This window comes from Arachis ipaensis, chromosome B07, assembly GCF_000816755.2.
Source record: "Arachis ipaensis cultivar K30076 chromosome B07, Araip1.1, whole genome shotgun sequence".
Lineage (NCBI taxonomy): Eukaryota > Viridiplantae > Streptophyta > Magnoliopsida > Fabales > Fabaceae > Arachis > Arachis ipaensis.
Window position 1 is genome coordinate 15,132,908 of NC_029791.2, and position 15,983 is coordinate 15,148,890.

The following is a 15,983-nucleotide window of genomic DNA, read 5'->3' on the forward strand; positions in this document are numbered from 1 at the left end:
GACCCCAAGAGCCTGAGAAACTACTTTGTTTTTCTAAAAATAAAGTTGCTAACAGAAAAGCAACCAAAATATCCAAAGTCAGAATAAACCACCAATTACAAAATAAAGAGTTCAAAAGCCCACAAAGACCGGGCTATACACAATACATCAGAAATAATTATAGAGGATCCAAAGACTTCCCAGTCGCAGCATCCCAGGGTGAAGGAGGACGAGTCTGAAGGGGTACCGTATCTACCGTTCCATCATCCCGGTTCAGGATCTGGACGTCAGGATCAGACTCAGGCTGACCGACTTCAGCTGCCAGAGTTGAGGAAGGCGGGGCAACAGAGGCTTTGGTAGATAGTGCAGGAGGAGGGTCGACATCATCATCATCATCAGGGTCATCAGGGAAAATCTTACCATCTTTTACAATGTTGTCCAAGCTAAAAAGGGCAAGGTCGAGCTCGGGCGCAAGAACTCGAACTTGATCCTTCAAATTCTCATAAGCAGCGTTTACACTGCCTACAAGATGACCCTGGAGCACGGCATAGTCAGCTCGAACAGACTCCAAACTCGCCCTAAGATCCATCATCTCCCCATAAGTTGTGACATAGCTCTCCTTATGCTTCAGCGCCATATCCTCAGCCAACTTTGCCGAAGCCGCCAAGGCAGTAGCCCGAGTCTTCTCACCCTCCAACTCTTTTTCCAGCTTAGCCACCTTCACCTCGAGCTCCTCCTTTAACCCCTTGATCCTGTCATATTCCGACTTGGCCTCCTGTATAAAGGCCTTTGTCGTGTGAATTGGAACATCCTGGGCAGTCCAAAATAATGCTGCCCCCATGTGTGCCATCTTCAAACTGCTCCGAGTAATGAAGTCCAAATGACGAAGAATGGATACATCGACAGTAGGAATAACACCATAAGGAGCAATTTGTTAATCAACAAACCCGACAGCATCAAAGTCGGGGACATCCAGATTGAAAGGCTCCACAGTCCTTTGTCTCTTCGAAGGAGGGATGGCAGTAGGGGAAAAGGTAGCAGCAGAGGTCTGGGGAGGATCAACCAAATGGACCTGAGGAGTAGGAATCATCTTCCTCGGCCCAGAAGTGCTTGATACCAGCTTGTTAGGAAGAACTTGGGAAGATCCGTCCCCAGCCCCCTTAGCCGAAATGCTCTGGGCAGCTGTGGCTTTTCTCGCCTTCTTAAAGGCCTTCATGGAGTCATTGTTTTTAATCATCCCTGAAAATACGCAACAAGAAACCGAGTTACAAAGTGGAAGGAAAGGGAATAAACTCGACAAAATAAACAAGTACAACAAGACGTGAAAGAAGTCGACCACTACCCAGCTTAGCTCGGAGAAGTGAGGGATTTACTAGAAATTTCTTTGTATCAAGATGGGGAGGCTGCCCCCAGGTCTCTTCCAACACAGTTACAAAGGCTTGCTCGACTTCATCCAACATCTCCCAGGTATATCTAGATACCACTACATTCTTTTGCCACTCTAAAGGAAAGCTGGGCTCGCCATTCTCATCTAAAAAGAAAGGCCGAGCTCCTTTAACAGCTCGTACCTTGAAGAAATAGTTCTTAAAATCCCTAAAAGACTCATCGTACATAGAAAATACTTTGTGCCCTTGGGCAGACCTAAAAGAAACCCAAGAAGCTTTCTTTTTGGTAGTCCCGGGCTTAGTCAAAACAAAGAGATAAAGAAAGAGAGTTTGAGAAGGTGTGATATCCAACTCTTGGCAAAGTAATTGAAATATCTTGATAAACCCCCACGAATTCGGGTGAAGCTGGGATGGAGATACATTGCACGACCACAACAAATTAGTCTCAAAAGAAGTAAAAGGAAAAGTGATTTTCAGCTGGCTGAAAAAATAGTCATAGGCATAAAAGAAGGGACGCTCTCTCCCCTGAATCGAGGTCGGGAAATAAACCTTCTCATCGGAATCAGGCGCTATTAGTTCGTAATCTTTCTCTTGTTCCGGTCTACTACGAATCCTGTGATGTTTTCTCAGCTCTACACAATACTCAGAATTTACCACAGAGACACACAGTAACACGAGGGAGTCTAGCGAGTCCGACATGCCCTCGGGGACTTTGGAGGAGGTCTCAACAATGTTTTTGCGAGACGACATAGGTCAACTAGTCCTATAGTAAGAAAAAGAAAATGGATTACTAACCAAAACATCTCGGACAAATATGGATGCAACTCGGGCTAAAACACACAAACAGCAAAATGAGACCCCAAGATTCACACCAAGGCCCAGGGGTATCCTTTGGAGGCAGTTAACAGAGTAAGGTTTCAGGAAAAAATTACGACCTAAAATTGCTCAAGCAACCTTCCTTCGACAGCGACATTCCACAAAAAACACAAAAACTACCAAAGTCATTACCCTTACAATCTATCAGAAAAATCAAACATCAAAGCATGCAAAGGAGGTAATTGTCAAGGGCACAACCTTTCTCAGGATCAAACAGGTTCAGCATTTCAAAAGGGAAATCATCAAAAGCGCAAACCAAGAAGAAGCAACAAGTACCAAACATTCAAAACTTTAACTAACAGGAGACACGAAAAGTCATTAAATAAACCCTCAGAACACACATTTGATCAAGATGCATGACATAGGCAGAAAAGATTCAAACTTTCCAACAAGAATTCAAGCAAAGATCAAAACTTTCTTATAGGCAAGCGTGAAAGGACAAATCACGGGAAGAAAAAGACGAAAACTAACCTGTAGAAGAAAGAGACGGAAAATTGCTCGTAGAACGAAGGGCCCACACCAACAAATCACTTCCGAAAGTAGGAAGATAGAAGGCATGGAGATGTGAAAGCTGGAGAGCAAACGAAAAATAGAGAACTCGCAAAAGGAAGAAAGGTTGCAGTGAAACAAGAAAGGGAGAAACGAAACTCTTTGAAAATTTTTGAAAGGAAGTAAAGAGTGGGAAGCAAAAGAAACGGCAAAGGAGGAAGTTAAGGAGCATTTAAAACCCTCGCGCGTTCCCAAGGCAAGGAACGCACGTTTTCAAAAATTAAAAAAGAATAAAAAATAAAAACGTTCCACACTCAGGGGGAAGCTCTACAAGAAGAAATCGACGATGCTCGAGCTCGGCTTCACCAGAGAAGGATTGAAGTCCCGAAACTAAGGACTCGACCTCAAAAGGAAGACCACACTCGAGCAGGGGCACTGTTCATACCCTGGGTCGAGATGTCCGACCCGGGATGATCGAAGACAAGCCAACCGACCTCTTCAGGTCAGGACTATCCGACCTCTTCTCCAAGTGCTCGGCCAAATCGCCAGAGGAGCCCAAAGCAGGCCCAAAACAAACGAACACAACCCAATCTAAGGCAGCCAAAGCCCAGAAAGATAAAGGCGGTTCCCCTTAAAGATAAGATGACTTCACTCAAAGATAAGATAAGATAAGATAACTATCTTATCTCTAGAAAGGTTACTCCACACCATTATAAATACACTGGAGCACCCAAGTATAACTCACACTCTGATTCTACTAAAAACCTACTTAATACCCTTGCTAACTTAAGCATCAGAGTCACTTGCAGGTACCACCACCCTCCGGCCACCACGCACAAACCGGACACTTCATCTTCGATCAGCACAGAAAATCTCGTCCGAGATCGACCTACAGTTTCAGGTAACCCTCGAAACAAATACAAAGTGATAATTGATGACGCTACTCCACCTTAACTAAATCTCTTCTAAAAATATCCTAAACGGATAACTACTCTACCTAAACCAAATATCTCTCACAGAGATACAAAGTGTTAATCTGTGATACTCCACCCAAAACCAAGTCCCAATATACATCCAAAATTTAAAGAGAAGATACCCAAAACACAAAACTAATCTTCTCTAATCAAAAGAGTGACTAATGACTTGGTATACATAACGAACTAGTATAAAGACCGCATGATACGTGAGTTGTGTACATAATCTATTTTATTGTATTCAGATATAACTTGCTTTCAAATAAATTAGTATATATTAATGAGAAAATTTAATTTACTTAGTATGTAGATAACCTAATTAGTTATATTGATATAGAATTTGACTTTAAAAATTAATGTATAAAACCCGGCATAATTATATTGTTTAATATTTTAGTTAAAATTAATATATTTTATTATAATTTTTTTCATTTGGTAACCTTCAAAATATATTTTAACTAAATATATAAAAAAATTATAGGTGAAATTAGTATTATGTATATTTGAAAGTAACTATGGACATAATTTCTCTTAATATATTAATAGACCATTACGTAAAGATATCAATTGTTAAATTAATATTGCGTCCAATTTATAAAATAATGCTCTCATATTGGTGATAAATAAATTAGTTAAATTTTTTAATAACATCAATTAGACATATTTTTTAATTGAACGTAAATATAATATTTATTGATATTTCATAATTTCACTTTATATTCATGTTTAGTTAATAACAAAAAAGTTTATTAGTGCAATAAAAGAACTGAAATTCTTGTCACTCCCAATAAAAATATATGAACAAAAGTGGTCTTATGAATAACAACCCTTTTTTTTGAAATATACAATTAGTTTCCTTACTCATTAATCACTTATAAATCTTACTGTACACAATATTTTTTTGTTTCAATTTGAATCTGACTTAAGCCATTGTAAAGATAAAAATGTGAGTAATAAAAATGAGGCTTCATAAAGATAAGTCACATTTTAAACTTTTTTATGATCATTGTAAAAATAAGATGATTAATAAGCTTCCTAATTATAAACCACATGTCACGGGTCTATTTATGAGCCAGCTGTAACGGTGTTCAATAATTAATAATCCTACCTAACAAAGACCAACACATGAAAGTGGAAAGCTTTTTTTCTTATACCAAATAGAGTGGAATCGGCAAATGGATTTATTGCTTCAGCTTCACCGTGAGTTGAACAGGTTGGATTGATTGGCAAGTTAATACATAAACCCAACTTAAAATCTCCTCTAATAGAAATTGAGCTTCCCATTTTCATTAGTACATAGCCGTTTGTTACTATTTAGTTTTGTTTGTAGCTTTTTTTTAATTTGTCTCCCATTTATGGTGGATAATCATATCTTGTGTTGAGCTAAATCAATGAGCTCGTCGGGAATTTTGCTAAGTGTGCTGGACTTCGCCAAAGAATTGGGGTGTATGTTCATTGAAGGTAAGCTCAAATTTGGGTTAATGTAGTCTACTATATAAACTCTATTTTTTTTATTTCCTCTGATTTATTTTTCTTTGAACTCCATCTTGTTGATGGTGATGCTTTTTTGTTTTGTGAAGGACACTAAGCTCTGTATACTGGATATCGAGATGGAAAGCCTAAATTTGTATTGTCGTAAGGTTTAAAATTCAGAGAATTTTCTAAGTAAATTAAATTTGCATTTGATGTTGTTGTTTGTGATTGGCAAATCAACGTAGGCAAATAAACATTCATGAAATGTTTAATTTTTTAGGATTGACACGTTTGAAAGAATGGTTGATGGCATATTCGTAGACATCGATTGCACCAAGGATACAAAGGGTTCTCATACATAAGAAATAGGTGTTAAGGTACTATCTTTACAATTTGACCAAAGAATTTTGGTTTGTTAAGTTTGTATTGAGTGAAACAATGTAATTTGTATTGTTTGCCAATTTCCAGTTTGGCATGCGAAGATTTGGGGTTTCACTATATGTAAGATACCTAGTCACGGTTGGGTGGGCTCCGCCTTTATTAAAAATTGTAGGCGTCGTGCGGAATACTTGAGGTTAACCCCTGTCCTAATAACTTGTGAAAATAGAAAGTCTTGTTTTTTGTATGCCATGATTAATTTGTACATTTAATTTACTTTGTTGATAGTATTGAAAAATAGTAGATTAGTTTCTGCCAATCTTATGAAAATTGTAAAGGAAGTAATTGTTGATAATGATCAAGAAACTGTTATTAAGACTATGAGAACATAAGTGTGTTAAAAGTGCTATGTTGACCACACAATTGATTAGAACCATTGTAGGGATATCGCCTTTTTCTAAACCTTGTGATATGAGGTGTGTAACACCCTACCATACAGAGTCTTATGCTTAAGTCATAATTCAGAGATGACAAGGTATTACGACCTCTAAAATAAAAATTTAGTACATATAGTAGTATGAATGATTGATTATAACTAGGAGCCTTTGTAGAAAAGGGGTAAACAAAAACCGTAACTCGAAAGCGCAACACTTTGGTCAATAACGCAACGAACAGGGATAAGATAACGCAAAATTATATATATACAAAGGAGTGTCAAAAACGGGAATATCAAGACTCAAAATCCGGTTGCGAAGATAACCGATTCGAGAATAGCAATATATACATATAATAAAATAAGGAAACCCCAAAGGAAACCCAAAGGGACACAAATACAGAAACCTATTCTCCAAAATCTCCTATAAGAGGAGTCATCACAGTTTGTATAATTCGATGGAGATAAAAGTTTCTAAGCAAACATATAAACCAAAACAGAGTCCCGAGAACCAAGGATCTTCGCTAATCCAGAAGTCTCCAGCATGCCTCAGTGAGAAACCTCACGTCCTGCATCTGAAAACCACAAAATCCGCATGGGTGAGAACCAGAGGTCCCCAGCATGGTAACAGCTTTCACATATATAATACATAATAATAGAGGAAAGCCGAAGGCAATCCTAGAGCTTCCTCCTGATAATATCAAAGCTTATAAACAAGCTAAACCGTAAGTGGCAACTGACTAAAGATCCTTCAGTCTAACTATTACTTCCCTTTCCAATTCCTTCAGACCTCCCAACCACCAGCAGAAGTATAATATAGCAAACACAGTTATATCAGACAAGAGATTTACAATTAGGAACAAATAAGGCATTTAGACAAGTAGCAAGTAATATGCAGTCAAATAGGCAATCTCAATCAATTCACATAGTATGCATATGATGAATGCCTGTCCCTAGTGGCTGATGATATCATCTGTCGGTTATAGAGCCAACCCGACAAGTCCTGGTAGCAAACCGTTGGACTATCCCTCTGTCGTGTCTCCCCAACTCGAGTTATACTCAATGTAAACTTGATCATAATCATGATCCATATCCATCACCCTCACTAGTGAATATTTATGGGGGTGAGCTCATCCGGGGCTTTCACAGTGCCTGGTCACCCTGACGACATAGGGTCAAAAGAGCTTCGAGTCTCAACCTGGAGCACGTGGTGGCTAGCCACTGCTTTCTCCCAGGGAAACCCTCATCTCCGATAGTGGAAGTGCAAACATTCACAATTCATTCAACAGCATATATGCATTTATACTTAGCCATAATCATGGCCCTGCCGTAACACGGCAATAATCTAGCCATCTGGCTCACGGTTAAATCCATAGCTAGCCAATTCATTAACAATCACGGCCTTTCGGCCCATGGCATAACCAGCACTTCCACCGCCATCCACCGTATCTCACATAATCATCTTTGATCCTCATGGATCATTCATTCTTCCCTTGCTTCACCCGCAAGTTACCATATTCACTAGCTCCTTGTCTCATTGTTAGACATATCATAATGATTTAAGACATAAGTGGTGAGATCGGAGACGTAGAAGTATGAAATTTGGCTTTCAAAACTCAAAAATCAACTTTGGGATGAAAACAGGGCCACGCGTACGCGCACGCGTGGATGGCCACAAAACTCATCGACGCGCAAGCGTCATTCGCACGGACGCGCGGGTTGAAAAATAGTCAAACGATGCGCAAGCGTCAACCACGCGTACGCGTGGGTGCTCTTGTGCCACAGGCACAAAACTGGCACAACTCCCTGGAAAATGGCTGGGCATTTGGTGCAGCGCATCGGTGCGCTCACGCACACCACGCGCACACGTGGATGGTGCTTTCTCGAAGAACGGCGCGTACGCGCCAAGTGTGCCTACGCGCGGGGGGTCATTTTGCTAAAAATTTTCTTAAGTTAAAAGCTGCAGAATTCACAGATTCAACCCCCAAACTTCCGAAGGACATAACTTTCTCGTTTTAAATCGTTTTTCGCCCGTTCTTCGAACGGAATGGACATCCCGGATCCAATTTCATTTCTAAATAAGTTTGGTATAAAACGGGGATCCGTAGTCCAAGTTATGTCTCGTCAAAATATGCCCAAAAACCATATTTTCATACAAAACCACAAGGTGCCATTTTCAACTCTTTTCAAAATCAACCAAAACATGCCAATTTCAACCCTTTTTGAAATCAATCAAAAGGTACCAAAATCAACATCAAGCCATCCTCAACTCACACATTGACACTTTACCAAAATTCCCAAAATCACCAACTAACCATTTTAACACTTCTCAATCAAATGGCTAAAGGACAAACATAACATCATGTCATACATCCTTCCTCATCCCAATTTCCAATAATACCATTTCCAATCAACCATCATTACACATAATCAACATCATACTCACCATCAACATGGTACCACCCATCAATTCAACCTCAATCATCCATCAAGCATATATCACAACATGCATTTCTCATATATCACACAATCAAGGCATCGATATTCATAATCACATATATGATCACATCATATATCTCAACCATTCAACAACATCAACAATTCAATGCCTATCTTAGGGCCTCTAGCCTAAGTATTTCCTACCACATTACATATTAGATACGGGAAACCGAAACCATACCTTAGCCGATTTCCCAAGCTCAACCGGAGTACTTCTAAACCACTTGTCCACAAGCTCTCAAGGTATCAATACCTCCAAGAACAGATTTTTATCACACAAAACCCTCTTCCAAGCTTTCCAAAAATCACCAATCAAGCTCCAATATTCACATACACACAACCTAAGCCACAATCATCATACCCATACACAACATCTCAATACCCAAATATCATAGAACAACAAATTACACTAGAATTGAGAATCTTACCACACCCAAGGTCCAAGGAGACAAGATTAACCTTCTCCTTCAAGAGAGTTGGGTCTTATAACATCAAAGAGCCCACAATCTCAACATTTCACCCATGAAACTCGAAAACAAGGGCTGGAATTTCGAACATCAAAACGTGGCTTACCTCAAGATTGATTGTATGGGTTTTGTAGAGCTCTCCGCGGTGAACGCGTGGCCGCAAACGGTGCGGCGATCGGAGCTCTAGATCAAAAGTTATGGTGGTTTGAAGATCAACCAAGGGAGAGAACTTGAGAGAGTGTTCTTCCCTTCCTCTCCACCATTTCAGTGTGTGTGTGTACCAAATGAGGAGAGAGAGTACTGAAAACTAGGGTTTTGGTCTAGTTTAATTGGACCAAGGGCCCACTTTGGGTCCGATTGCCCCGGTTTGGCCCGTTCGGTCCAATCTTGGTCCGATTTCTATAAAATTGGTACCGAAATTCTCGTCTCAAACTCCTCTATCACATTTAGCCATAAAAATAACATTTTTAGCTTTCTAGAATAAATTCTCATTTATGGGTTAATTAGCCGTTAATTAACCGGGTCTTACAAGGTGGTAAGAAGTGCAAAAACTTCTTAATGCCAAATTGAAAACAAATGTCATTTATTTGCATGGATGATAACAAATCATGAAATAAAATTAACTACGCAAAGGGAATGTGAATAAGTGATGACCTCTCAGTTAATTCTTCAATACCATAAAACAACAGCTTGTGACATGGAAAGCCAGGTGCCTATGTCTTGGATAATGATTGACAAATTTAATGCATCTAATTGTGCCTATAAACTAAAAGAAATTTGGAATCAATAATGATTTTATAAATAACTTAATAAGTTGTTAATTTGGCCCCAAGTGGTCATTCACAACTAATTTGTCGTGTGTTGAAAGATTTCATTAATAATATAAGCATTGCAAATCTTCGTGGAATAAGTCATGCCAGCTATATAAATATATCCTACAATTCATATGTGATTGTAATCACTTAATTCTAAGTTGAACAATCTAATATCACATTAATAAAATATTTAATAAGGATGGGTAAATAATAAGTTAAATGCAACCAAATGGGTGCTTTACCTTTAATTGGTATGCAGATTCAATTTAATCTACGTTTTGAAACACCTCTTTGTATACCATATTATCTGTTTTCTTCTTTTGATGATCGTCATGACATATTAAAACCTTGAGCCTCCTCCTATGAGTAACCCTGGATACAGCCACGTACAACTGTCCATGTGTGAAGACAGGTTTCTTCAAAACCAATCTGACATTTGATAATGATTGTCCTTGGCTCTTGCTAATTAACATAGCATAGAAAAACATGATAGAAAATTGTCTCTTTTGGAATCTGAATGGTATCCTATGATCAGATGGAGTTAGCGTCATACGTGAAATAAAGACTTTCTACTCTGTGTCGTTCTCTGTTAGGCTTCTTGCTTCAATGATGTGGTTCTCCAATTTAGTCACCACTAACCTAGTACCATTACATAGACCTGCAGAGTGGTCTATATTCATTAACAACATAATCGGGGTTTCTACTTTGAGTGTTAACTTATGGTTAGGATTCCCAAAGCATCTGATAGTGTTAAGAAATTTTGGTGTATGTACTGATGCCAACATATCGTTGTTCGCCTCATTTTGACATGTCGTATCAGAACTATAATAAATTTTGGCTTCTCTAGGATTCAGGCTCATCATGAAACTATTTATTTCATCCACCATTTGGAGTATAGGTGCAAAATTGGTTTTGTCTTTAATGTATGCTATTGGAACACTTGAACAATTCAGGGTATGTTGCTTTGCAAATTTCAAGGATACGGTCATCCTACTTTTCAATAAGATTATCGTCAGAAATTTGAATATTGTCTATCCCCTCAATCGATGTTCTACATTTACCATCTCCTATTGCAAGAATCCATTCAGCAAGCAATCTAAGATTATTGTTGCTATCATCATCAACCTCAACTCTGAGTCTCATGTTCTTTGTTAGTGCCAAAAGCTTGCAACTATTCCACGGGAGAGATGAGTTTATTGTTGCGTTTACAATATCTTGTCTACTACCTTTAGGTATCATCGGTAGTATTTGTCAAAAATCACTCCCAAATACAATAGTTTTTCCTCCGAATGGCTAGTCAGGGCTTTCTGGATTATTGAATCTCAATAGGTCTCTCATCATCCTATCAAGGACTTTAATGCAAAGTCTATTTACCATCGGAGTTTCATTCCATATAATAAGCTTGGCCTTTATAATCAAATCTGCCAAAGCACTATTTTGCTTTATATTGCATGTTGAGAATTCATCCAGGTTGATTAGGATTGCAAACCACAAATGTGATGTTCTTCCACCAGGTAATAACAGGAATGCGTTTTCACTCGAGGCAACCAATAGAACAATTTGCCCTTTCGACCTGATCGCAGTAATTAGAGTCTTCCAAACAAATGTCTTTCTAGTGCCGCCATAACCATATAGAAATAACGCATCACCTTGTCCGTTGTTCATAGCTGCCATGATGGTGTCAAATACCTTTTCTTGTTCATTGGTTAGCTTTGTCAAAGAGTCAGCTAGTTCTGCGCTAAGCCTATGTTTATCATAGTGCAATTAGTCTAATATCAACCTGTTAACCCCCGACTAAAACAACTGCTGTGAGGATAGGTCGATGTTTGGAAATTACATGGATGAAATCTCTTTTAAACTCTTGTAGGATTTAAGAATCTTTTCAATTTCTAAAAGAGTAAGATCCATCATCTCTTGACCTGTCAGCTGTATATCTGTAAAGAGAAGCCACAGAAAGTTTTTAATTATTAATTATATAAAATCTAAAATAGGCAATATTGAACTAATTTCTTCAAATAAATAATCCAAGAATGCAAAACGTGTGTTATGATTGAGTAAAATCGAACTTTTCAATGGTAAAGATAGATCAATCCTAAATATAAGCCTCGATGTCGAATATGATTACATGTGTTTAACAAATAAAAATATGTGAAAATAATTATTTATTTTAGTAATTAAAATAATTAAATTATTTATTTAAAAAAATCATATAAAAGGCATGCATATCAGACAAATATTAAACATATGTGGTGTTCAAAATATATTTAACACATGAACATAACAACTTAATAAAGTGCTTGTATATATTATACTTTATAGATTAAAATAAAAGACTTATTAAGCCACTAATATTGTTTTACCAATATATAATTAATCGATAGAAATTATCAAATACTAATACCAAACAAATAAAAAAAATTACGGCACCTATTATACTTAGTAGGTACGATCAAGTAAGGCATTATTTTCATCCTAGTGCTAATCTGCACTTGTTTGCTTTTGCAAACTCTAATTGCGGGTTAGATTTGGACGATCGCAGATTCACATGTGGCTATGGAGTGTATCTTGGTTCAAATTTTATCTCTTGGTCTAGTAGGAAACACACATCTACCGGCCCTTCCAATATTAAGGGTGAATACGGTGCATTAGCAGCCACTAATGCAAAAATTGTATGGATACAAAACCTTTAAATTGCGTGTAATGAGAGTCGGTTTTGTTAAGTTTTGGCCAATTTGATTGAATTTGATTGTTAACAAAATTTGAATGTATAATAAAACTGTATAACATAATATTCATAATTTTATATATATAATATTTATAATTATATATTTATTACATCTAAAATTACACAATTATTCTAGTGATAATCAATAAATGTTAAATAAGATAACTGATGGTTGTTTTGGTTAATTATTTTTTATTTTTTTTAAATATTATAGTAATACAAGCATAATTTTTTCTTCTTTGTTTAAAAATTAAGATGACTAATTAGGAGTAGGAATAGGCAGATACATCATTCTCGCTCCTTAATTGAACTAAAATCATCTTGATATTATTTTTGCTTCCAAAGAAACCGTATTAGTTTGTTACAACTACATTCTATTGCATGGCATTATTGTCGGACGATGAGGAGAATGTTTCCAAACCCTAAGATTTAAAACCAAATCACTTATTACACATAGCAGATCTTACGCATTTACTTGAAAAAGAGTTTGAAAAAATGGTTCCTACTCCATCTGATATTGTGAAGGGAATGGTAAAGATGAACTCATTCCTCGCATTAGGGGCTTTAATGGGTTTGCTATGGACCACCAAGCACTCAAATCTTGGTTGCACCAACATCCTCGTTATCTCTTACACCTTCTCCTTCTTCGCCTTCTTGACATGTGCAATCTTAAGCGAGGCCCACCGCATCCATGCCTTCTCCAGACCTAATATAAAAAAAGAACACTATATTTTTTGGTGGTGCTATGTCGCTGGTAAGATAGTGTTTGGCATAGCTTTTGCTTACGGGATTGTCCTCTTCGTGTTGACGGTGGCCTTTGAGGGAAATATGCTTCTAAAAACGCATGACACATGTCATAGTGGTCTTCTTTCTTTTTTTTCGCCTGACGAGGACACGTTTGTAGAAAGTCTTCCTACGTTACTCTGCAATTTTATTTTATCTATTTTCCTGTGCTTCATCTCGGCTACTGATCTTAGTCTATGGTGTCCTTAGTTTAATTTGATTCATATCAAAAGAATGAATAAATATGCGTAGAAATATTATAATCAATCAAAACATATATAAATCTTAGGACAATTCTATACTAAATTTCTTTTTGTTCAAACCCTACTAATCCCAATGGAATGCTCAAAATATTTGGTATAGATAAAATTAAAGTTTATTATCAGTACCTTAATTTTCTTCATTTATGTATGGATATGGATTTTAAATTTGGATTTTGAATTTAGGTGGTTAAAGTGGTTAGAAAATGGAGCGTACAAGCGAAAGTGCAAATTTACGTAATTGATATAAATGAATACTAAATATTTACTAAAAAAATATGATATAACAAAATTACAAAATTATAAGTAACTATTCTATCCTAACCAAATCTCTAATGAGATACAAAGTGGTAATTGATGACGCTACTCCACCTTAACCAAATCTCTTCTAAAGATAGCCTAAACGGATAACTACTCTACCCAAACCAAATATCTCACACAGAGATATAAAGTGGTAATCTGTGATACTCCACCCAAAACCAAGTCCCAATATACATCCAAAATATAAAGAGAAGATACCCAAAACACAAAACCAATATTCTCTAATCAAAAGAGTGACTAATAACTTTATACATAGCGAACTAGTATAAAGCCCGCATGACGCGCGAGTTGTGTACGTAATCTATTTTATTGTATTTAGATATAACTTGTTTTCAAATAGATTAGTATATATTAATGAGAAAATTTAATTTACTTAGTATGTAGATAACCTAATTACTATCATTTTTGTCCCCAACGTTTTCGTCATATTTAAGTTCCTAACGTTTCAAAATTGTCTCAATTTTGTCCCGCCGTCAATTCTGTTAACGGATCCCTAACGGCAGGACAACATTGAGTCAGTTTTAAAACGTTAGGGACTTAAATAGAACAATTGAAACGTTAGGGACAACTTTGAAACTTATCCCAAACGTTGGGGACAAAAACAATACTTTACTCTAAATTTAAAATCTATACACTTACCAACATTCTGACTCAACGAGTTCAAGCTTAGTTCTGTGAAGGGTTGTACTTGAGTCACTACATTTCCTTCGGCCAGTTATGATATCCTCATCTTACATTTTTCATCTATAGCACTCCTGTGTTTACTCCTAGCAATAGATCGAGATGGACTTTAATGAACCCATTTGATTACATATAGGTGGACACCGAATAAAGTCTTACTCTGCATACATTAAGGTTCTATTTAGATGCCTTGTAGAAAATAAAACAACTTAGATATATGATATGTTAATACCCATGGACATTGAATGTGTATACTATACCATGAGAAAGAACAATTGAAAAGTTGAAGTCTCCTTTCTATACCAGCTGGAGCTAGTTAATTTAATAGATTTTTTTGTAAACTTGATTAATCTACTTCACTATATGTTTGAAGAGGTGTTCTGGTAACACATGAGTAAACCTCACCTTTTTATCCCCGCCAAAAAAATAACTAATAAATGAAATCTACTTTTAATACATGATTGAAACTTACATAACATTATTCGCAGCACTGGGTCGATGCAACCAATAAGCCATGTGTCAGCTGAAGCAAGAATGAATGAATACATATATGTATTAAAGGTGATACGATTAGAATAAGTGGTCTTATGTAGGATGCATCCCAATTCTCGGTATCTATATTGTCCTTTCTCACCATTGAACTTGGGTTTGTTTACTACTCAAAACTACTGTTAGAAACTTATTGACTATTTAATAAAAAAAATGAATAGTCAAAATAAATGAGTAAGTCTCATATTAATTAGGGGTGTGCATGGGTCGGGTGAAACCGGGTTTGATGTGATCCAGACCCAACCCGAAATATATACCGGACCTATTTGTTAGACTTGAACCTGACCCTAAATCCGATGAAACCTATACATTTTCGGGCCACGATTATACTGGATAAAAACTGGGTGAAAACCGGGCCGTTAACATTATATTACATTGATACCTTCTTGTAAGTTAGCATGTAAAAATATCCAAATTTCTAAGACTCCAATAATTATTTGACATGGTAAAATTCACTTAGAAAAATATAATAAGAACCAACTCTTCTCTAAAATTAAAGTATAACTATAATCAATACTAATATTGCCTAATAACACCAAATATTTAAATCAATACAAATAACACAAGATTATGCATTAGTCTAAAGTCTTATGCATTTTAAACATAAAATATTAACTTATAGTCTTATATATAATGACTAATAACATAAAATATTAAGGTTTACAACACTTAAATTTCACATAATAATAGCTATCATCCATCACTAATAACACAAAATATTAATTATGTATGATGACCGAGTCACCGGGTCGATTTCGGGTGACCCGAGCTATGGCCCGGACCCGACCCAAAATAATGACCGGGTCTATTTTTGAGACCCATACCCAGCCCTAGACCCGATGAAATCACACCAAATTAACTCCTAAAGTGTTCGGGACCGAACCGGATCTTCGGGC

The 15,983-nt window shown here is 36.8% G+C and overlaps 1 protein-coding gene across 1 annotated transcript; it reads right to left on the minus strand.

The window, feature by feature from the left end:
- Positions 10,035-11,007, minus strand: LOC107606770. Its single transcript, XM_016308793.1, has 3 exons — positions 10,830-11,007; positions 10,342-10,426; positions 10,035-10,230 (listed from the first exon to the last, which is right to left on the minus strand). The coding sequence occupies exons 1-3, from the start codon at positions 11,005-11,007 to the stop codon at positions 10,035-10,037; spliced, it is 459 nt and encodes a 152-aa protein (XP_016164279.1).

Coding starts and splice junctions, on each gene's coding strand:
- LOC107606770 (XM_016308793.1), bottom strand. CDS start 11,007: ATGATACCTAAAGGTAGTAGACAAGATATTGTAAACGCAACAATAAAC. Junction 10,427..10,829: donor GATTCTTGCAATAGGAGATG/GTAAATGTAGAA, acceptor ACCACTCTGCAG/GTCTATGTAATGGTACTAGG. Junction 10,231..10,341: donor CTAACAGAGAACGACACAGA/GTAGAAAGTCTT, acceptor TATGTTAATTAG/CAAGAGCCAAGGACAATCAT.